This window comes from Pelophylax lessonae (genome assembly GCF_965119305.1).
Source record: "Pelophylax lessonae genome assembly, chromosome: 4".
Classification (NCBI taxonomy): Eukaryota; Metazoa; Chordata; class Amphibia; order Anura; family Ranidae; genus Pelophylax; species Pelophylax lessonae.
The window spans coordinates 289,201,082-289,222,139 of NC_138771.1; the positions used below are offsets into that span (position 1 = coordinate 289,201,082).

General features: G+C 41.3%; 1 protein-coding gene across 4 annotated transcripts in view; it reads left to right on the plus strand.

Moving 5' to 3' along the window:
- PPFIA2 (PTPRF interacting protein alpha 2) overlaps nt 1-21,058 on the plus strand; it is a gene marked incomplete at its 5' end in the record, with an annotated part of 484,274 nt that overhangs the window by 343,425 nt on the left and 119,791 nt on the right. For all 4 annotated transcript variants that reach the window (XM_082256724.1, XM_082256723.1, XM_082256722.1 and 1 more), the window contains one exon: nt 3,494-3,625. In XM_082256724.1, the coding sequence (XP_082112850.1) occupies nt 3,494-3,625 (132 nt within the window). The remainder of the gene's footprint in view (nt 1-3,493; nt 3,626-21,058) is intronic.

Genomic DNA, 21,058 nt, shown 5'->3' on the forward strand with positions numbered 1-21,058 from the left:
TCAGTGCCCACCAGTGCCACCCCTCAGTGCCCATCAGTGCTGCCAATCAGTGCCTCATCATCAGTGTCACCTATCAGTGCTGCCTATCAGTGCCCATCAGTGCCGCCTATCAGTGCCCATCAGTGCCACCTATTAATGCCCATCGGTGCCGCTTATCAGTGCTGCCTATCAGTGCCGCCTCTTAGTGCCCTTCAGTGCCGCCTATCAGTGCCCATCAGTGCAGCCTCATCAATGCCACCTATCAGTGCCCATAAGTGTCAGTGCAGCCCCATCAGTGCACATCAGTGAAGGATAAAAATTACCTGTTTCCAACATTTTATAACAAACTTTTTTCAAAATTTTCAGTCTTTTTTTGTTTCTTTAGCAAAAAATAAAAAATCCAGTGGTGATTATATGCCACTAAAATTAAGCTCTATTTGTGTGAAAAAAAATGATAAAGAATTTAGTTTGGGTACAGTGTTGCATGATGGCGCAATTGTCATTCAAAATGCGACAGCACTGAAAGCTGAAAATTGGCCTGGAAGGAAGGAGGAATAAGTGCCTAGTAAGCAAGTGGTTAAAGGGCCATACACACTATAAGATTTTCTGAAGACTTTTTCCTTCAGACTTACCAAAACCATATAATATGAGGTCAAACCTAAACACTTTGAATTTGTTTGCAATCTGGCAGGGCCTTGCACTACATAGAAAAGGTAAATCTGAAGGAAATCTAACCACAAAAGTTGGATAGTGTGTATCCAGCTGAAGTCAGTAAAAAAAAAAAAAAATGTTTTATGATAGTGTAAGAAATAGAAAAAATCAAAGAGCTAACACTAACCAGTTGGCCTTTGCCTTTTATTTTAGATCTAAAAAAGGGGTATCATTTTTAATTTGTAATTACCATTTTGACTAAGCCTTCACTTTTAGTTTCTTTAAGGGTTAGTCTATTGGGCAGCACAGTGGCTAAGTGGTCAGCACATCTGACTTGCAACATGGGGTACCCCATTTGACTCCTGGCTAGGACACTATCAGCATGGAGTGTCCTTGTATTTCCTTTTCTTGAGTGGGTTTCCTCAATATTCTGGTTTCCTTCTACACTCCAAAGTCAAGCTGGTAGGTAGGTTGTTTAGCTTCATTTCAAATTGTCCCTAGTATGTGTGTGCATGTTCAGTATCTATGCATGTAAAATAGGGACCATAGAGGGCCCTCCTTGAGGACACATAGGGATGTGAATGTACAGTATGTAAACGCTGTGTAAATTGTCAGTGCTATTTAAATACCTACAGTATAAGAAGTAAATAAATACAATTTGGGACATTAAATGCCTTTCACACAAGGTTTGCTGAACAAATGTTTCCTACATTGTACAAATGGCAGAGTGTTCTTTGAACATTCAGAAGATTTTGTGATATTCAGTTTAATCTTTTAGGTAAAACACTGTTTTGGCAGTTCATTGTTAATAATCATTGGTGTTCTTTTTCTCGCTTCTCATGGGGTGTTTTTTTCACCTTCTCTCACATGCTTCATGCTGGAAGCTGCAATTTTCACAGTATTGGAAAGAGCTGTGAAGTTACCTGTAACGCATGAACATTTGTAGATGCATATAAAGCTCTTAAACGTTATGTTTCTATACTTCACTATGTGTTCATTATAAAAATGCAAGCATCTAAAAGTGTGTGGCCAGTTGCACTGAATTTTTTCTTTCAAAAAACAAATGCTAGGGAGGTCAAGATTTTTAAATTATTCTTAACCAGTTCCGGACCGGATTTGCCCCCTTAATGACCAGGCCATTTTTTGCGATGCGGCACTGCATTACTTTAATGGACAATTGCGTGGTCGTGCGACACTGTACTGAAATAAAATTGATGTCCTTTTTTCCCCACAAATAGAGCTTTCTTTTGGTGGTTTTTGATCACCTGTGCAATTTGTGCTATAAACAAAAAAACTGCGACAACTCTAAAAAAAATATATATATATATATTTCACATTCTGCTATATAACATTCCAAAAAAAAAAAAATTAAATCTAATTGTTTTCATCCTTTTAGGCCAATTTGTATTCTACTACATATTTTTGGTAAAAAAAAAAAAATCGCAATAAGCGTATTTTGATTGGTTTGCGCAAAAGGTATCGCGTCTAGGGGAAAGATTTATGTCATTTTTATTTATTTATTTTTTTACCAGTAATGGCGGCGATCTGCAATTTTTAGCGGGAATGCAACATTGTGGTAGACAGATCGGACCCCTTACTGACATTTTTTACACTTTTGGGGGGACCAGTGACATTACCACAATAACCAGGGCTAAAATTATGCACTGCTAATGTATTAATGACATTGGCAGGGAAGGGGTTAACACAGTGGTGATCAAAGGGTTAAGTGTGAGCCTAGGGGAGTGTTTTCTAACTGCATGGTGGATGAGCTTGTGAAATAACCACAGAGACCTGTGATCCTATATAGAAGGATCACAGGTTCTCTGTGATCATTTCAGAGAGAAGAAAGGTCAGCTGTGTTTACAACAGCTGACCATCCTTCTCTCTCAGTGGGGAGCGATCGCGGGTGCCCTGTGGCAATCGCTGCAGCCGGTCCTGTGAATCGGCATCCCCGCTGCTCAGTGGGGCGGGGGCAATGCACGTTCACCCCCCCCCCCCAACACCAAGCGCATGACTGACGTAGGGCTACGTCATTTCGCTCAGCTGAGCCAGCCTGCCACAGTAAAACTGCGACAGGCTGTCGGCAAGTGGTTACATTTATCCTGGGACTCTGGTGATGAGATCCCTGCTTTAGGAATCTGCATACCTGCCATTGTCTATAAATGAGGTCCCACTCACTCTGCTGGAGCCAGTAGGCTCCACCTATTAGTGAAACTAATTTTGGGTTGTCTTACCTTTTAGAGTCACTCATTTTACAAATCAAGTTTACATACCTATTATAGGGCAGAAAAGTTTTTTGATTGCCTAAAGTGATTGTAAACCTATTTTATTTTATTTTTTTTAAATAACAAACATGTTTTACTAACGTATCTTGCATACTTGGGTCATCATAATAGTCAAATAATCAGCATTTTCAGTACAGAGTTTCCTTATAACACTGTAGGTGCTACACCATACATAACAGATTCATATAATTTGCATTTGTTACTATCAGAATCCTAAATTGTGCATTTGAGATGTAGTAAAAATGAACTTTAGGCAAATCCCAAACTTAGTGGCACACCTGAACTTTGGGCAAATCCCAAACTTAGTGGCACACCTGAGGGCTTGATCCCTAGCCGCATTGTCTGCTTCCATTGACACAGACAGTGTGACTTGGACCCACCCCGCCCCCATTTCCTCGTCACAGGATTTGGTTGATAGCAGCAGAAGACAATGGCTAAAATGTGTTTGCTTGTGTCATACTCTTGTATGTGATAGGTTGTGTTGTTGTTAGGAATGACCAGAACCATTGAAGAACAGATAAGACTGTAACCAATAGCTGGATATAGTTGATATATTTGTGTTTAATTTTGCGGTTTAGGCTAGACAGAGGGAGAAAATGAATGAAGAACACAATAAAAGGCTTTCTGATACAGTGGATAGACTTCTAACTGAATCAAATGAACGGCTGCAGTTGCACTTGAAGGAAAGAATGGCCGCACTTGAAGACAAGGTAATATTGAAATTTCGCAGCTTTCTCTGGTGGAAAAGCTCAGTATTTTGTCATGTGCTGGACTTCACTAAAAGCACATTTGTTTAAGGTAGCATGTCAGTTCTATACAATTGCATTGACCTGTATTGTATTACAATTATTGTTTTTGGTGACTTTCAATCTGAACTTTCAATTAAAAAAAGTAACCCAAGAAAACAGGATGCGACTACATAGCTCAGTGCTTTTTTTGTAGCTTTATGCAAATCTGAACAAGGAATGATATACAAGTCCAGTTAGGTAAGTAATCTTTCATATTTCAGTTAAAACCATACAACTACTGTAATAGTTCCCAGAATTAATGATGTATTAGAGATCATTCAGTTGTGCACCACTCTGAAAGTGCTGTGTTTGCAGTTGTACAGTTAGTAAATTAGAAAACTTACAGTTGCTTCCTTTCATTTTTCCTTCCTTCAACATAGAACTAGAATGCTATATTCAGTCAATGTGTCTTTCTTTATGCTTTTCTCCAGCTTTGTAGATAAACTGGTGGATGACCCATTGCAAAATTTAAGCCAGGACCGTCTTTTCTCTCCATAAATACTGCCGCCTTTACTGAACAGGTAAAGGGGTTGATTTACTAAAGGCAAATAAACTGTGCACTTTGCAAGTGCAGTTGCACTCATTTTTCCTAGAGCTTAGTAAATGTTTTAAAGTTCTGCTGATTTCATCCAATCATGTGCAAGCAAAAATTATTTTTTAATTATTTATTTTCCTTGCAAGTGATTGGGTATTCCTTACAAAGTGAAACTTTACCACATTTACATTTACTAATAAAAGAGTGCAACTGCATTTGCAAAGTACACAGTCTATTTACTTTTAGTAAATCAATCCCAGCTAATACTTATTCTATTTACATCCCAGCAACAGTCTTTTAAACGCATTCCACACACTACATAGCGTGGGAATCGCAATATTTTAATACTTATTCCATAGCGATATTGGTTAACTGTAAAATGACAAAGAAAGGGGTGAGTGTTCTTTGAATTACTGTATTTTCTGGCGTATAAGACTACTTTTGAACCTCAAAAAAATCCCCCAAAAATGGGGGGTCGTCTTATACGCTGAGTATAATATCTCCAAGGTACTCTAAGTATAAGTATTACCGGTAGATGTAATCTCTCAAGACGCTGGCTGTGTGGGAATCCTGTACCGTTATACCGTATGTACCGTAGCTTCGGCTACATACAGTGTACCGCGCTGAGCCAATCAGGGAGAGCGATGTATTCTATTATTGAATGCAAAGCCTGCTCGGATTGGCAGAGTAACATCAGCCCGCCTCTCTGACTCTGCCAATCTGAGCAGGCTTTGCATTCAATAATAGAATAAATCGCTCACTGTGATTGGCTCAGCGCAGTATACTGTATGTAGCCGAAGCTACGGTACATACGGTATACCGGTACAGGATTCCCACACAGCCAGCGTCTTGAGATTACATCTACTGGTAATACTTATACTTAGAGTACCTTGGAGATCTATGAGAAATGTGATGTTTTTAAATGGTGTTGCCTTGCTTCATACGGCGAGTATAGCCCAAAACCTATGTTTTAACTTGAAAATTAGGGGGGTCGTCTTATACGCCCAGTCGTCTTATACGCCGGAAAATACGGTACTCTATATTATTTGCTGCTGTGTTCTGTCGCACCTATGATTTCAAATGGTTGCAAAATCATTACTACAGAATTGTATGTTGCTGTACAATGTAAAAGAAACCTACACTGAGAGAATATGGGTCTGTGTGTGCTGATCTCCTAAAGATGCTTGCTACTTGGTTGGTTGGTGTCTCATCACCAGAGTTTCAGTTACTGACCCAGAAAAAGTATGCATATTAGGACAGTCATAGGGGATTCAAAATTCCTTATCTTGCATACTTGAGTCATCATGATAGTCAATCAATCAGCAATTTCAGTACAGATTTCCTTATAACACTGTAGGTGCTACACCATACATAATAGATTCATATCATTTGCACATTTTACTATCAGAATTCTAAATTGTGCATTTGAGTTTTAGCAACAACTAGCTTTGGTAAAATGCCAAACTTGTGCAAAAATGAAATGTGAATATCTAAATTAGAATTTTAAGTTTGAGGTTACATTTGCATTGAAATAACCATGGGGGTTGATTTACTAAAACTAGAGTGCAACATCTGGTGCAGCTCTGCATAGAAACCAATCAGCTTCCAGGTTTTTTTTTTTAACAAGCTGAAGTTAGAAGCTAATTGGCTACCATGCACAGCTGCAACAGATTTATGCACTCACCAGTTTTAGTAAATAAACCCCTATGTTTCCATTCTGTAACAGGTCCAATATCGGTTATAATAGACTTTTTTTGACTCTGGCAACCAAAAAAAACAGTGACCAGTATAAACTCTTCTACTCCCAGTTCGCCTCCATTTTTTGATAGTGCCTTAGGAAGATAGATGCCTTTTCCCTACTGAGAAAAGTTTAGCCAATTTTACTAGTTCATTTTTTTTCTCAAGCACTGAGCTCTTCATTGTGGTGCTTTGCAGACCTGAATGTACTGCATTAATTAGCCACAGAGTGCTTTCTGAATCCAGAGCTGTGGCACAGCCTCTGGTGTGAACCAATCCTTGAAGATTCACTTTATGAGTAGGCTATTCAGATCAATCATTGAGAGCTACTTTGTTAATAGGACCATTGGGCACCCTTATTTTCCCTATTTTGCCATCAGTGTACTGCAGAAAAGATTAATGCTGAAGGACAGAGCAATAGCTTAATTTGGTAGGTGCAATGTTGTTCCATTCAGCGAAGAGAAGAATGTCCCCACCAACGCTTCTTGTTGCATGTGACATATAGATCATCTTCTGTTAGGGTCCATGTACACGGGACGTTGTTAAAAGTCCCTTTGAATGCTGGAATTTTTAGGACGTTTGAAACGTCCGTTCGGTCGCGTTTGTACCCGCGTTTAGCGGGCTTTGCGGGCGTTTGCGTTTAGAACCGTTCCTAGAGGTCAAAAAAATTATTCCCCTTTAAAATGGAAAAACGTGAACGCCAAACGCGGGTCATCGCGTTCGGTCACGTTTTTGCGTTTGAAACGCCGGGAAACACACGTTCGAACGCAAATAATTGCGTTCTAAAAAATGTCCCTGAACGCAACTGCCCGCAAACGACCGCAAACGACCTGGTGTACATGGACAGATAAGATAAAATGTAGCTGGGTTCAGGGGCTTCTAAAAAAAATGCCCAACTGCTCCTAAACGGCCATTTCCAGCATCCCGTGTACATGGACCCTTAGTATTTGCCCACCGACTCTTAAGGCCTAGCCATGTACCTTGAACTACATTGTCTCTGCTTTTGCAGCACAATATACAACTGCAAGAAAAGGTATGTGAACCCTTTGGAATGATATGGTTTTCTGCACAAATTGGTCAAAAAATGTGATCTGATCATTATCATCTAAGTCACAACAATAGAAAATCACAGTCTGCTTAAACTAATAACACACAAAGAATGAAATGTTGCCATATTTTTATTGAACACACCATGTAAACATTCACAGTGCAGGTGGAGAAATGATGTGAACCCTTGGATTTAATAACTGGTTGAACCTCCTTTGGCAGCAATAACTTCAACCAAACGTTTCCTGTAGTTGCAGATCAGACGTGCACAATGGTCAGGAGTAATTCTTGACCATTCCTCTTTACAGAACTGTTTCAGATCAGCAATATTCTTGGGATGTCTGGTGTGAATCGCTTTCTTGAGGCCATGCCACAGCATCTCAATTGGGTTGAGGTCAGGACTCTGACTGGGTCACTTCAGAAGGCGTATTTTCTTCTGTTTAAGCCATTCTGTTGTTGATTTACTTCTATGCTTTGGGTCATTGTCCTGTTGCAACACCCATCTTCTGTAGAGCTTCAGCTGGTAGACAGATGGCCTTAAGTTCTCCTGCAAAATGTCTTGATAAACTTGGGAATTCAATTTTCCTTCGATGATAGCAATCCGTCTAGGCCCTGACGCAGCAAAGCAGCTCCAAACCATGATGCCCCCACCACCATACTTCACAGTTGGGATGAGGTTTTGATGTTGGTGTGCTGTGCCTCTTTTTCGCCACACATAGTGTTGTGTGTTTCTTCCAAACAACTCAACTTTAGTTTCATCTGTCCACAGAATATTTTGCCAGTACTGTTATGGAACATTCAGGTGCTCTTGTGCAAACTGTAAACGTGCAGCAATGTTTTGTTTGGATAGCAGTTGCTTCCTCTGTTGTATCCTCCCATGAAATTCATTCTTGTTTAGTGTTTTACGTATTGTAGATTCGCTAACAGCGATGTTAGCATTTGCCAGTGACTTTTGTAAGTCTTTAGCTGACACTCTAGGATTCGTTTTCACCTCATTGAGCAGTCTGCGCTGTGCTCTTGCAGTCATCTTTACAGGACGGCCATTCCTAGGGAGAGTAGCAGCAGTGCTGAACTTTCTCCAATTATAGACAATTTGTCTTACCGTGGACTGATGAACAGCAAGGCTTTTGGAGATACTTTTATAACCCTTTCCAGCTTTATGCAAGTCAACATTCTTAATCGTAGGTCTTCTGAGAGCACTTTTATGTGAGACATCATTCACATCAGGCAATGCTTCTTGTGAAAAGCAAACCCAGAACTCTTGTGTGTTTTTTATAGGGTAGGGCACCTGTAACCAACACCTCCAATCTCATCTTATTGATTGGACTCCAGTTGGCTGACATCTCACTCCAATTAGCTCTTGGAGATGTCATTAGTCTAGGGGTTCACATACTTTTTCCACCTGCACTGTGAATGTTTACATGGTGTGTTCAATATAAACATGGCAACATTTCATTCTTTGTGTGTTATTATTTTAAGCAAACTGTGATTGTCTATTGTTGTGACTTAGATGATGAGCAGATCACATTTTATGACCAATTTGTGCAGAAATCCATATCATTCCAAAGGGTTCACATATGTTTTCTTGCAGCTGTATCAGGTCCCAGACACTGGGTAGCAGCTCTCCTGTAACAGTCCACTTACGGGTCCAGTGCTGCCTGCAGTGCACCCACTCAAGGGCTTGACCCTGACAGCCTGGAATGTTGCCCGCTGCTTGAGTCCCTGCACTCTTCCTTAGCTCAGTTAAGTGTATCCCCTTCCCTCCCTCTTGGTGTTATCCTAGAAGGATTTAACTATTTTCATGAGCTAACTTGCAATCTTTATAACTGACTCTGAATGACTTACCTCCAAGCTTTACCCTGTAAAGTTGTTAACTGATCTGCTTGCGGCCTTGGTTGCCTCTGAGCTCTCTGCTGCGCAAGCTCTCTGTCTGATGCTGAGTTTCAGAAATCTTTAACAGATGATAATGCCCCTGAGGAGCCACTGCCATTGATGTGGTTATTGATTTGGTGTGCACCGCTTTAAAACTGGATCTTCTACCAGTGCTGCTACCTGTCTAGGATTCCTTTGAGACCTACCAAGAACTTTATGGTGCACCCACTAGTCCCAGACATCCTTTATGGGGACTAGATACTCTTGATAAGCTGTTCACACCTCCCAAATATTTGGCAGCTTTGTACCCATTTTAGGAGTCTTTTATTAAGAACTGAGCCATTTCATCCATTGATCCAACAGTGTCCTACCTTAAAGTGGTTGAAAAAAAACTGCGTGTGTTGCAGAACAAAAAAAAAAAAACGTGCAAGGTAATGGCATACAGTGCTAGTATGCATCGCATACTAGCACATTATGAAATTCTCACCTTGGAACGAAGTCCTCCAGCGCTGTACTGCCACCCCCGAGATGGCTGACATCTTCCCATGGTCTTTCTTCTGGGTTTGTGCACTCCCGCTATGTGATTGGCCAGGGCTGTGATTATGTCTCTCCCGCACATGCACACGGGAGCTCTTGGTACCGGCACAAAGCTCTGAAGTTCTGGGAAGGAATTACATAACTGGGGGCATCCTGGGTGAATAATTCCTAAACGGTGCACGTTTAGGAGATTTTCATTTTACTTACAGGTAAGTCTTATTATAGGCTTACCTGTAGGTAAAAATGACCAAATGGGGTTTACTACCGCTTTAAAGAAGTACTGGTGATTCCTGTGGATAATGTTTTTAAGAATCCCATTGATGTTTGTATGTTTGGGGATTTTTTCCATAAACCTTGTTTTGTCTGGGTGGCCCTGCATTGCAACCTGCCTTGGCTATGTTTCTAGTCTGTAAAAGTTTAGTTAAGTATTTAGAGCTCATGACAGCCGCCTTAATCTACTGTGTAGGTGAGATAATGGGTGCCTTTGTGGACACCTGGACAGACAGCCTTTCGGATGCCTGGGTACAGGAGGGGGTTTTCAGTGGCTACAAACTAGAGTGCTGCTCCAAACCGGCTTCCAGGCAGTTCATGTCTTCCAACCAACCTGTGTGACTGCACAGTAGGGATGATCGAACGGTTCAGGTCGACAATCGGTTCGACCCGAACATTAACTGTTCGAAATTCGGCCGAATTTTTTTTGCGGAAAAAGTTCGGAATTCAGCAACCAGAACCGCCCAAAATGCAATGGGACAGGAACTGGGCTTTAAAAGCCAGTGATTGGACCAGAAACATCAGTAAAAGCCAATGAAGGGGGCAGGAGGATGCTAGGAATGTGATTGGAGTGACTAGGGGGTCCAGAGGCCAATCAGTAGTGAATACGCCCCCCAGTATATAACATAGCCCCGCCAAATCTCTAGCACTGTAATACAGGGGCTGTGGAAGAGAGTGGAAGCAGTTCTGTTACTCCTGCTGCAAAAGTGTCATTTAGCAATTATTAATGTGAGGAAAGGGAAATCTAGTGTAGTTACGGTACTATATACCACTATAGTTACATTCAATAATCTAGTTTCTGTAGGGAAAGTGTTAAGTGTCAGCGTGACCGTAGTGTAGTGTAGGGTGAACTGACTGTGACTGCTATGCCAGGGTGACCAAACTCTTCCATGTAAGGGTGACCGCCAGAGAAAAAAGATCATTTGTCTTAGAATTGCAGTAGAGCAGGGATGGGATCCGCTCCTTTTACACCTGGGCGTTTTTGTTTCAGGCGTTTATTGGGCTTTTTTGTGGACGTCTTTGGAGGCAGGCATGACATCTGAACTTCTGTGTAGGGGTATATATACACACACATATATATGTATATATACACATACACACATATAGGTGTGAAAGTAGCGGAACCCCATCCCTGCGCTAATGAAATTATTTGCAGGGATGGGGTTCCGCTCCTATCACACCTATATGTGTGTATGTGTATATATACATATATGTGTGTGTGTATATATACCCCTATACAGAAGTTCAGATGTTATGGAAGTGACGGCGGGGCCAGTGCAGTGCATCGTGGGACCGAAGAAGACGGAAGAGGACACAGAAGAGGATCGCGCTGGCTTCAAGCTGCCCACACCTGAGATGGCAGCGCTGGAGAATACATTTTCAAGGTAAGTATTTCTTCTAAAAGGTAAGTGCAACCCGGGACAGATCAGAGGCTAGCCATTGTGGAATGCACTAGCACTGACTGTCCCGGGGGTATTTTTATTAAAAAAAAGGTTCACTGGGTGGAACTCCGCTTTAAGGGGGTTGAATTTTGCACGCCCAATTTTTCAGTTTTTTATTTGTTAAAAAAGTTTGAAATATCCAATAAATTTCGTTCCACTTCGTGATTGTGTCCCACTTGTTGTTGATTCTTCACAAAAAATTACAGTTTTATATCTTTATGTTTGAAGTCTGAAATGTGGCAAAAGGTCACAAAGTTCAAGGGGGCGAATACTTTCACAAGGCACTGTACGTGCATGTCTCCATTTTCCAGCAAATTAACACTTCCTTTGCTTTTCTCTGGGTTCCCAGCACATCAGATTTATGGCCCTGCCTTTCCACCTGTCTTCCACACTCTTACCATTCACTAAGATTGCTTAGTTATGCTCCCAGGTCATCCCCATTGTGGGATATCTGAACAACCTCCTGTTGAGGAAGCAGTTGGTACAAGTTTCAGGTGACAATGTGAACAACATGGACAGTTCAGTCCTTGAAAAGGTTTGGATAAATGCTAAAACTTCAGAAGTTAGCATTGGAGCCAATTCATCACTTGCAATATCTGGACCTTATCCTAGACATAGATAAAGTCACTGTTTTCTTCCCCAAAAGAAATATCAAACTTTCAGGTTCTAGACCAGGAGTTATCTGACTCTTTGCTCCTGCTTATGAGAGTCCTGGGGCTGATGGTAGCCTTCTTCAAGTCAGTCAAGTTTGCCCAGCTCAATCCAGAACCCTACAAATAAAGATCCTGTATTTGTGGGATGAATAGGTTTAGTCTCCAGAATGATTTGCCTGGCCCCAAAGATGAGGTTGTCTCTGGCCTAGTGCCTCCAAAATCCAGTTCTCGAGATGGAGAAATCCTTCCCCACCCAATCTACTGAAAGATCCTCAAAGCAAGCCTGACAGGCTGGGAAGCAGTCTTAGACACCTTGGTGGTGCAGGGGACTTAGACACTGGAAGAATCCAAACTCCTGAACAACATTCTGGAGCTATGGGTGACTTGGTTGTCCCTACAATGTTGGACATCCCCAAATTAAGAGTTATCTATTTAGGGTTCCAGTCTGAAAATTCCACATCAGTAGCTCACATCAACCATCAGGTAGGAACCAAAAGACCTGCTATGAAAAGAGAGGTAAAAGAGATTCTGTCTTGGGCAGAACTTCATGTTCTAGCCTTGTCCAACATTTACATTCCATGTGTATAATTGGCAGACAGACTTCCTTAGCCATCAGCACCTGGAGCTGGGTCAGTTGGGCCCTATACCAGGAAGTGTTCCACAATCTGTGTATAAAGTGGGGAATGTGGATCTCCTGGTTTAGGTTCAACAAAAAATCTAGACAATGTTTTTTTCTAAATACAGAAATCCTCTTGCAGAAGTAGGGGATACTCTATTGACTCAGTTGGATCAATACAGCTTGATCTACACTTTTCCTACCCAGAAAATCCTTCATCATTTTGCTCTACTGGATCAAGATGAAGAGCATTTTTGTGATGCTCATAGCTCTGCGCTGGCACAGGAAGATGTGGTACTCTATACATGCTTTGTGGACTCCTCCAGATTATAAAGATCTTCTCTCCCAATCACCAGTTTACTATTCTGCTCCATGATCACTAGCTTTATTGGAATGGGTATTGCAGCCCAGATCTTGATGGACAGGGGTCTTTCTGAATCAGGGATGTCAAAAGCCAAAAATTCATACTTTCTGCAAGGTCTACTATCCCACATGGAAGACATTCTTTGCTTGGTGCTAGGAAAGGCGTTCATCCTTGCAAATACTCTATGGGGCAAATCCTGACCTTTTTATAATCACGCCTGGATCAGCATTTGGCTCTGGGTACCATCACAGCTCTGACCTCAGCTGTTGTGATCTTGTGCCAGAAGACCACTAGCCTTTAATTCTTTGTTTAGAATTTTGTGCAGGATATCTCTCATGTAGCTCCCCCTGTGTGCTTACTTATCAGTGACTTTTTCATTCTTTAAAGAATCCTCTATTTGCAGCAATTGGAGCTTCACAAACCTTGGACAGTCTAGATGTCAGTTTTTAAAAGTTATACTTAGGGGGAACTGACACCCATGCCCTTTATAGCTCTTGCCAGAGGTGTGGCTGTACTGTAGGGCATTTTTCTCTGACCTTACAGTGAAGCTTGTAGCCGTAAGCACCTTAGCAGGTAATTGTGCTAGCTAGTCCATCAAAGACAGTGCATTGGCTTTTTGTTTCTTCATTAAATAAGTTTTACATAGCTTAGATGAATGATTTTTATTGTTGCCCTGCTTCATAAAGAAATGTGCACCAATCAAGGGCTGATTATAGGGGAGGGCATACCATTGTTAAATAGAGGGATAACCTTTCTGGTTTATTATTCTGTGTACTCTGTGTAAATCTGCTACCTTACAGCAGCCTCATACTTACCAATAAATTACATGGTGGTGTGACGTTAGCGTGTAAAGTCCATCTGACACGTTTCATGCAAATACACGTCCTCAGGGGATACGCCTTGAGGATAAGGCACTTTTCGAGCACTTAAGTGGTGCTTTTTTAAGTTTATTTGTACTGGATTGAATAATATTTACATACACTTTGCATGTACAGTTTTACAAATGTTCCTTGTGCATTTTATATTAATTTTTTGTATGCATTTTGTGTGTGTAGCTTTATGAATTTTCCTCATGCACTTCATATATAGCGTATTTTTATGAATTTCATTCTTCTGCATATTATTATAAGCGCTGCTCTGTTTTTGATTTATTATTCAATTTGTCACCTTTTTTGTGCTAGCTGCTCTAGTCTCTAAGCACTCACTGTTCCTTTTTTGTATACATTTTAACTTGCCAGCATTTTGCAACCAACGAAAAAACTTTACTTGGTTTTTGAACAGAATCATGGGTCCCAGTTATTGCTAACACAACTAGAAAGGTTTCCCCAATAACCTAGTACAATTTAAACATAGTTAGGGCTCTTTCACACGACCGCTCCGTGTGAGAGCTCCGCTGCGGTCCTTTTTTTTTTCACGGAGCGGATGACATTTCTGTCATCCTCTCCGTGTGTCCGCATATCATCCCATCCGTTTGCGGATGATATGCGGACCTAATGTAAGTCTATGGGGATTGCGGATGTCAGCGGATGACACCGCTGACATCCGATTTTCCTTCCTTTCCGTTTTTTGAACGGAGGAAAAATAGGGTTCTGTTCCGTTCCCAAAAACGGAACAGAACTGAAAGGAAGGAAATCAGATGTCAGCGGATGGTATTCCGCTGACATCCGCAATGCCATAGACTTACATTATGTCCGCAAATCATCCGCAAAAAAATAGGATGATTTGCGGACATACGGAAAGCTCGTGTGAAAGAGCCCTTACTGAAAGGGACACTCAGAGGTGTTACTGTCAAAGAAGGTTATGGAGGCTGCTATTGCTGAACTCTCCTTTTGAAAATCCTAGTCTCTAGCTGTGATTTCAATGCGTTGACACTAATGCTCACCTGGAAGAAGTATAGGCATAAGTTGTTCCATTACTAATTTATTGCATGTAGTGCTGAATTACTGAATAGGCAGTGTAGAGATCAGCCTAAGGGCTGCATGCTGTATAAGGACCACGTGACAAGGGATCAAAATAATATTGATTTAATCTTGAAAGAAAATTACAACAAAGCCTTCTTAAATTGTTTACAAGACATAAAAAATGAAACAACTCTAAGAAACAAACACTTTTCATTATTGACTCTATAAAGAAAGTACTCTATGAAAGGATACGTTCACTTTTTAAGAAAAAATTATAAACGCACATCTTTTTGCAGGTAAAAAAAATATGTATTTAAAATTTTTTTTCTAGGAGCCTGGAAAGCATTGCAGCAGTGATCAGCAGATCGCTGATTCCATGCACGTCTCCTGCAAACTGTCAGTGTGAGCTATCTGGCCGTACATCGTACGGCCAAGCAGTTTCACACTGACAGGAAGACTCAATGAACTACCACAGCACTCAACAGTGCTGTGGTAGTTCATTGAAAAACTACAAGCCAACAACCGCAAAGTATCTCGGGACTTGTAGTTAATTTATACACAGAACTTTTTGTATGAATGACTTGGCCATGTGGGCAGAAACCCTGCACGGCCACACTGTTTTCAAAAAGTGACAGCTTCCACAGGGAACTTCTCCCCATACTGCTGTCACAGGGAGAGAAGGCAGCGGGGAGCATCTGCAACAGTGAGAACATCTTACATGTACTAATCTTAAAACGGGTGGCACAAGTAACATGTTCCCAAGGGTAACCTTATCCTTTAACGTAATGTACCCAATAACAAACTAAAGTACATAAGCTATAGACATCAGGTTCACACTACTGTTTGTCTCTTAAAAGCTCATCTTCTTTCAGCTGTCACTTTGTAAAAAAGTTTGGTGTAACCTACATACGTGTAATGTACATTAGCAATTATCATCTCCATCTAACGTTCCAAGTGCACACTACTTGGGTCAATGTTATCTAACTAGAGCGCATGCACGAGAAACCTTCACAAATCTGCGATGGAGCCCCAAGGTTTCAACTGCCTATGGCAGGGATCCTCAAACTATGGCCCTCCAGCTGTTGCTGAACTACACATCCCATGAGGCATTGTAAAACTCTGACATTCACAGACATGATTAGGCATGATGGGAATTGTAGTTCATGAACAACTGGAGGGCCATAGTTTGAAGAGCCCTGGCCTATGGACTTCCACAGAGTTTAATCAGGCACTGATTGCATGCTTGCTCTGGGTCTGTGAGTGAAACCTACTAGAGCAGTGGTCCTCAACCCCGGCCTACAGGGCCCACTAACAGGCCAGATTTGCAAGATAACTGAAATACATCCCAGGTGATATAATTTGCTGCTCAGTGATTGCAGTACTGTAGTCTGCATCTCCCCGAGGTAATACTTAAAATCTGGCCTGTTAGTGGGCCCTGAGGACCGTAGTTGAGGACCACTGTACTAGAGTAAGGAAACCCCCATACTTCTCTTATGATAGAGTCACTTTAAGCATAGAATAGGAGAGTTTACAATTAGAGCATTGAAGAAATGGCTGCTGAGAATACAGCACTTTTGAGAGTAATAAATTATACATAGGTCATTTCAGGCAGTAATAGCCATTTGCAACATTAGTTATATCTTGGGTATAATTTTCAATAAATTAAATACAATTAAAAAAGTAAATGCTTTGAATAATCAATTACATAATAGTGATTCCAAATGTTTCAATGTATATTGTATCTTTTTATGTTTATATACCAGTTATATAGTGTTATATTTTACCCAAAATAAACGTGGTTAGGTTTAAAGGATGCTCTTTGTCATTCGAAGGTTACACTTGACAGCTACAGATAGAGAGCCCAGAGTCAAAATACATATGTATGTGTATCAGCTGTGACTTGTATATCTTTATTCTTTGGGAGATTGATGCATCATTAAAATTTAAAAGAAAAACATAATTTTGGCAAAAAATGCTTGTGCTAACATAGCATAATATTTTCAATAATAACCTAAGTAAAAGAGTTAGGCAGCCATTAATGATATGGTTTTCATGTGGTTGTTATGCCAACGCCCAGACTTTCATAAAACGCTACCTTGAAATAAGAAATAGACTGAAAAAGTCAGGGATAGAGGAGAGGCCCTAATCTGTTCACTGGTTCCAGGTAAGTCATTGAAAATTTTTAAGCAAGAGGGACATCATGACAGCTTGTTAAGTAGCATTTTCAAATGGAGGGTTCAGCACTAGAAGCCTCTCCTGGTTGACAGTCAGGGATGATCGATGTGGCGGTGGGGACAGTCGCTGGCACCGATCTCCCTGTATGACATTTTAGCTGACAGCCACTTCTCCTCCTCGCTCCCTCGTGGCTGTTAGCTGAAAGTCATACAGGGAGATTGGTGCCAGCAACTGCCCCTACCGCCTCACCAATCACCCCTGACTGTCCCCCGTGTTCTCCTTTTTAGGCAGAACACCGGCAGCCCTCCATGTCCACTTCTGGCCCCTGTGTCCTCCTCCCTCTTTGGCCGCCATGTCCCCCTCCTTCCACCCCCCTCCGTGCTCCTCCTCTGCCCCCTCTCGTCCCCTGCAGCCGGCTTCCCTCCTCTCGTGCCGGATGCTGGGGGGATCTGTCAAGATGGAGAGCGGAGAAAGGGGCCGGTAAATATGTCATTTGCAGGCCCTTTCCTTTTCTGAATTGGACATAGTGAGCACTCGCTACCAATCGCTCCTGTGTCCTCTGATAACTGAGCATAGTAATTAGTGTTTACTATGCCTCCGTTTATGAATGAACAGGAGCTTCTGTCTCCTGTTCATTCATCTTCAATGCTGAGGCTACTGAGAAAGGGACTGGGAAATCTCTGTCCCCAGTTCCTTTCTCTGTCTCAAAGGGGAAATGTCAGGGGTCTGTTTAGACCCCTAATATCTCTCCAAAGCCCACCAACAGGGCTGATAAAAAAGACAAAAATCAATAAATATTAAAAAAATTAAACTGTAAAAAATGGTAAAAAATTGCTAAAAAATAAAATTGTAAAAAGAATAAAATAAAAAACTACTGACACCAAACGCCGCCCTACCAACACTGTCCACTGCCCCAAAAAAAATTGTGGAAAAAAATGAAAAACAAACTAAGTTACAAAAAAAAAATCCATGAAAGTAAAAAACAACTGACACCACCCAATGCTCTACTGACACTGTCCACTGCCCTACTGACACAGTCCACTGCTCCATACCCTCACCCAAGCACTGTGAAAATAAATATTTCAAAAATTTGAAAAAAATAAAAATGAAAAAACAAATTCTGAAAAATAATAGATAATAAAATAATAAAACAAAAACTACTGTCACCGTCCGCTGCCCTACTGACACTGTCCACTACCATTGTGAAAAAAATAATACAAAAATAAATTGTAAAGAATAATTTTAAAAAATAAACCTGTAAAAAAAAAACATTGACACTGTCTATTGCTCCATTTACACCGTTCACTGCCCTACTGACACCATCCACTTGCCCCCAAAAAGCATTCTGAAAAAAATGCAAAAAAAAAAGAACTACTGACACCATCCACTGCCCTACTGACACCATCGTGCACATACTACACTCCACACTCCTCACCTGCACATTCTACCCACCTCCATACACTCTGCACTCCTAACCTGCACATACTACCCACCTCCATACACTCCGTACTCCTCTCCTGTACATACTACTCACCTCCACACTCCACACTCCTCACCTGCACATACTACCCATTTCCATACACCCCAAACTCCTCTCCTGCACATACTACCCACCTCTATACACTGTAATTCGTCTCCTGCACATACTACCCATCTCCATACACTCCATTCTCCTCTCCTGCACATACTACCCACCTTCATTTACTCCCCAATCCTCTCCTGCACATAATACCCAACACCATACACTCCATACTCCTCTCCTGCACATACTATGCACCTCCATACACTCCACACTCCTCTCCTGCACATACTGCCCACCTCCATATACTTTGTACTCCTCTCCTGTACATACTACCCACCTCCATACACTCCATACTCCTCTTCTGTACATATTACCCACCTCCACACTCCGCACTCCTCACCTGCACATACTACCCACTTCCATACACTCCCCACTCCTCTCCTGCACATACTACCTACCTCTATACACTCCGCACTCCTCTCCTGCAAATACTTCCCACCTTTGTACACTCCGCACTTTACATTTCCTATTTACCATTACCACATTCTGCACTATGTAAGGCATCTCAGATTCTATTAAACCACACCCTGCTTAAGCTACGCTCCATATTTAGCGCAATTTAAGCCACGTCCACATAACCCCCATTTTTTTTGCCTAAGGGCCCGCTTTTTATCTTGCACAGGTGCCCACTGATTTCATATTAAGTCCCTGACTCTTTGGATGGGCCTGTATGTCACTGCTCAACAAGCACAGTGCACCATGCTGCTTTGCAATGACATGAATGAAGTGTCACTATGTACACTTCACATATGTAAGGTTGAAACAGAAAAAAAGGGAGCTGTGTGATGCAATAAAACATGCATTATACACCGCCCCCTGCTACACTGCTCTGCAGTCCAAAATGGAGTGCTGCCCACACACTAAACCGCTTTGGCTTGGTGTGCAGGCAAGTGTGAATAGGCTCTTAAAAAATTCAGAAACATTAAATTAGCAGTATTATCTCTTCATGCACCACACACACATAGTGTATGCTTGTATAACAATAGAACAATAGCCTGGTTTTACATACACTAAAGCATATGTACTGCAACCAATGAATACAAACCATGGTGTTATATTGAAATAGCTGTGAACTATGTTATGGACACTTTCTAATACAGTTATTGTTATGCAGGTACAATATTTGATCTTGTTAACTTTCAGAAATGATCTTTCTTACCTTTTTAGAAGGTTAAAAGGTTCTGTCATGTGGCCATGCATCTCTTCTTCCTTATATTGGTGGGGGCGGGGTTACAGGACACTGTGCAGACACACAGTAAGCCTGTATTCCATAGTCTGTTCAGATGGAGGCAAGATGCAGGGCGTTCTTGAGCAGGGGGTGTGTTCAAGGGGTAGGCTGTGATTGGGAGGGTGTGTATGCTAGGGGAAAGGCTGTGATTGGCCAAGAAGTGTGGTAAACTACACAATACAGGCATGCTGTATGTCTGCTCAATGCCCTGTGCATCGAAATGGCCAGCCAAATAATAAAAACTGACCACACTAACACAAATCAGCTTCTGTGCTTTGTGTGATCAGTTTAAAACAAGGAAGAAAGGTGACTGGCAGGACAAACCAGGAACTTCACATGGAAGAAGTACATGAAAATGACAGAGACTATGATTTATAAAGTACAAATAAAGTGTATTTGATCATGTGGGGCACACATTTCTACAAACTCCGAAATGCATCTTTAGAAAAATTTCTATTCACCCAAAAGAGTAATGGGTGCTATCTTGCCAGAAAGTTAGAAGTTATATATTAAAATTTGATAAAGGTATTGAAGTATTAGTTTTCAGTATTCAGTATTCATTGTCTAGCCTGGTCAGGAACACCAGCTAGATATACAGAGCATCTGGAAAGTATTCACAGCGCTTAACATTTTCCACATTTTGTTATGTTACAGCTTTATTCCAAAATGGGTTAAATTCATTATTCATCTTCAAAATTCTACAAACAATACCATAATGACAACATGAAAGAAGTTTGTTTGAAATCTTTGCAAATGTATTAAAAATAAAAAACTAAAAAATGTACATGTACATACGTATTCACAGCCTTTGCTCAATACTTTGTTGAAGCACCTTTGGCACCAATTACAGCCTCGAGTATTTTTGATTATGATGCTACATGCTATACACACATATATTTTTAGGAAATTTCTCCCATTCTTCTTTGCAGGACCTCTCAAGCTCCATCAGGTTGGATGGGGAGCGTCAGTGCACAGCCATTTTCGGATCTGTCCAGAGATGTTCATTCTGGTTCAAGTCTGGGCTCTGGCTGGGTCTCTCAAGGACATTCACAGAGTTGTCTTGTAGCCACTCCTTTGTTATCTTGGCTGTGCGCTTAGGGTCGTTGTCCTGTTGGGAGATGAACCTTTGCCCCAGCATGTGGTCCAGAGTGCTCTGGAGCAGGTTTTCATCAAGTATGTCTCTGTACATTGCTGCATTCATCTTTCCCTCGATTCTGACGAGTCTCACAGTTTTTGCTGTTGAAAAACATCCCCACAGCATGATTCTGCCACCACCATGCTTCCTTGTAGGGATGGTATTGACCAGGTGATGAGCGGTGCCTGGTTTCCTACAGACATGACGCTTGCCATTCAGGCCAAATAGTTCAATCTTTGTTTCATCAGACCAGAGCATTTT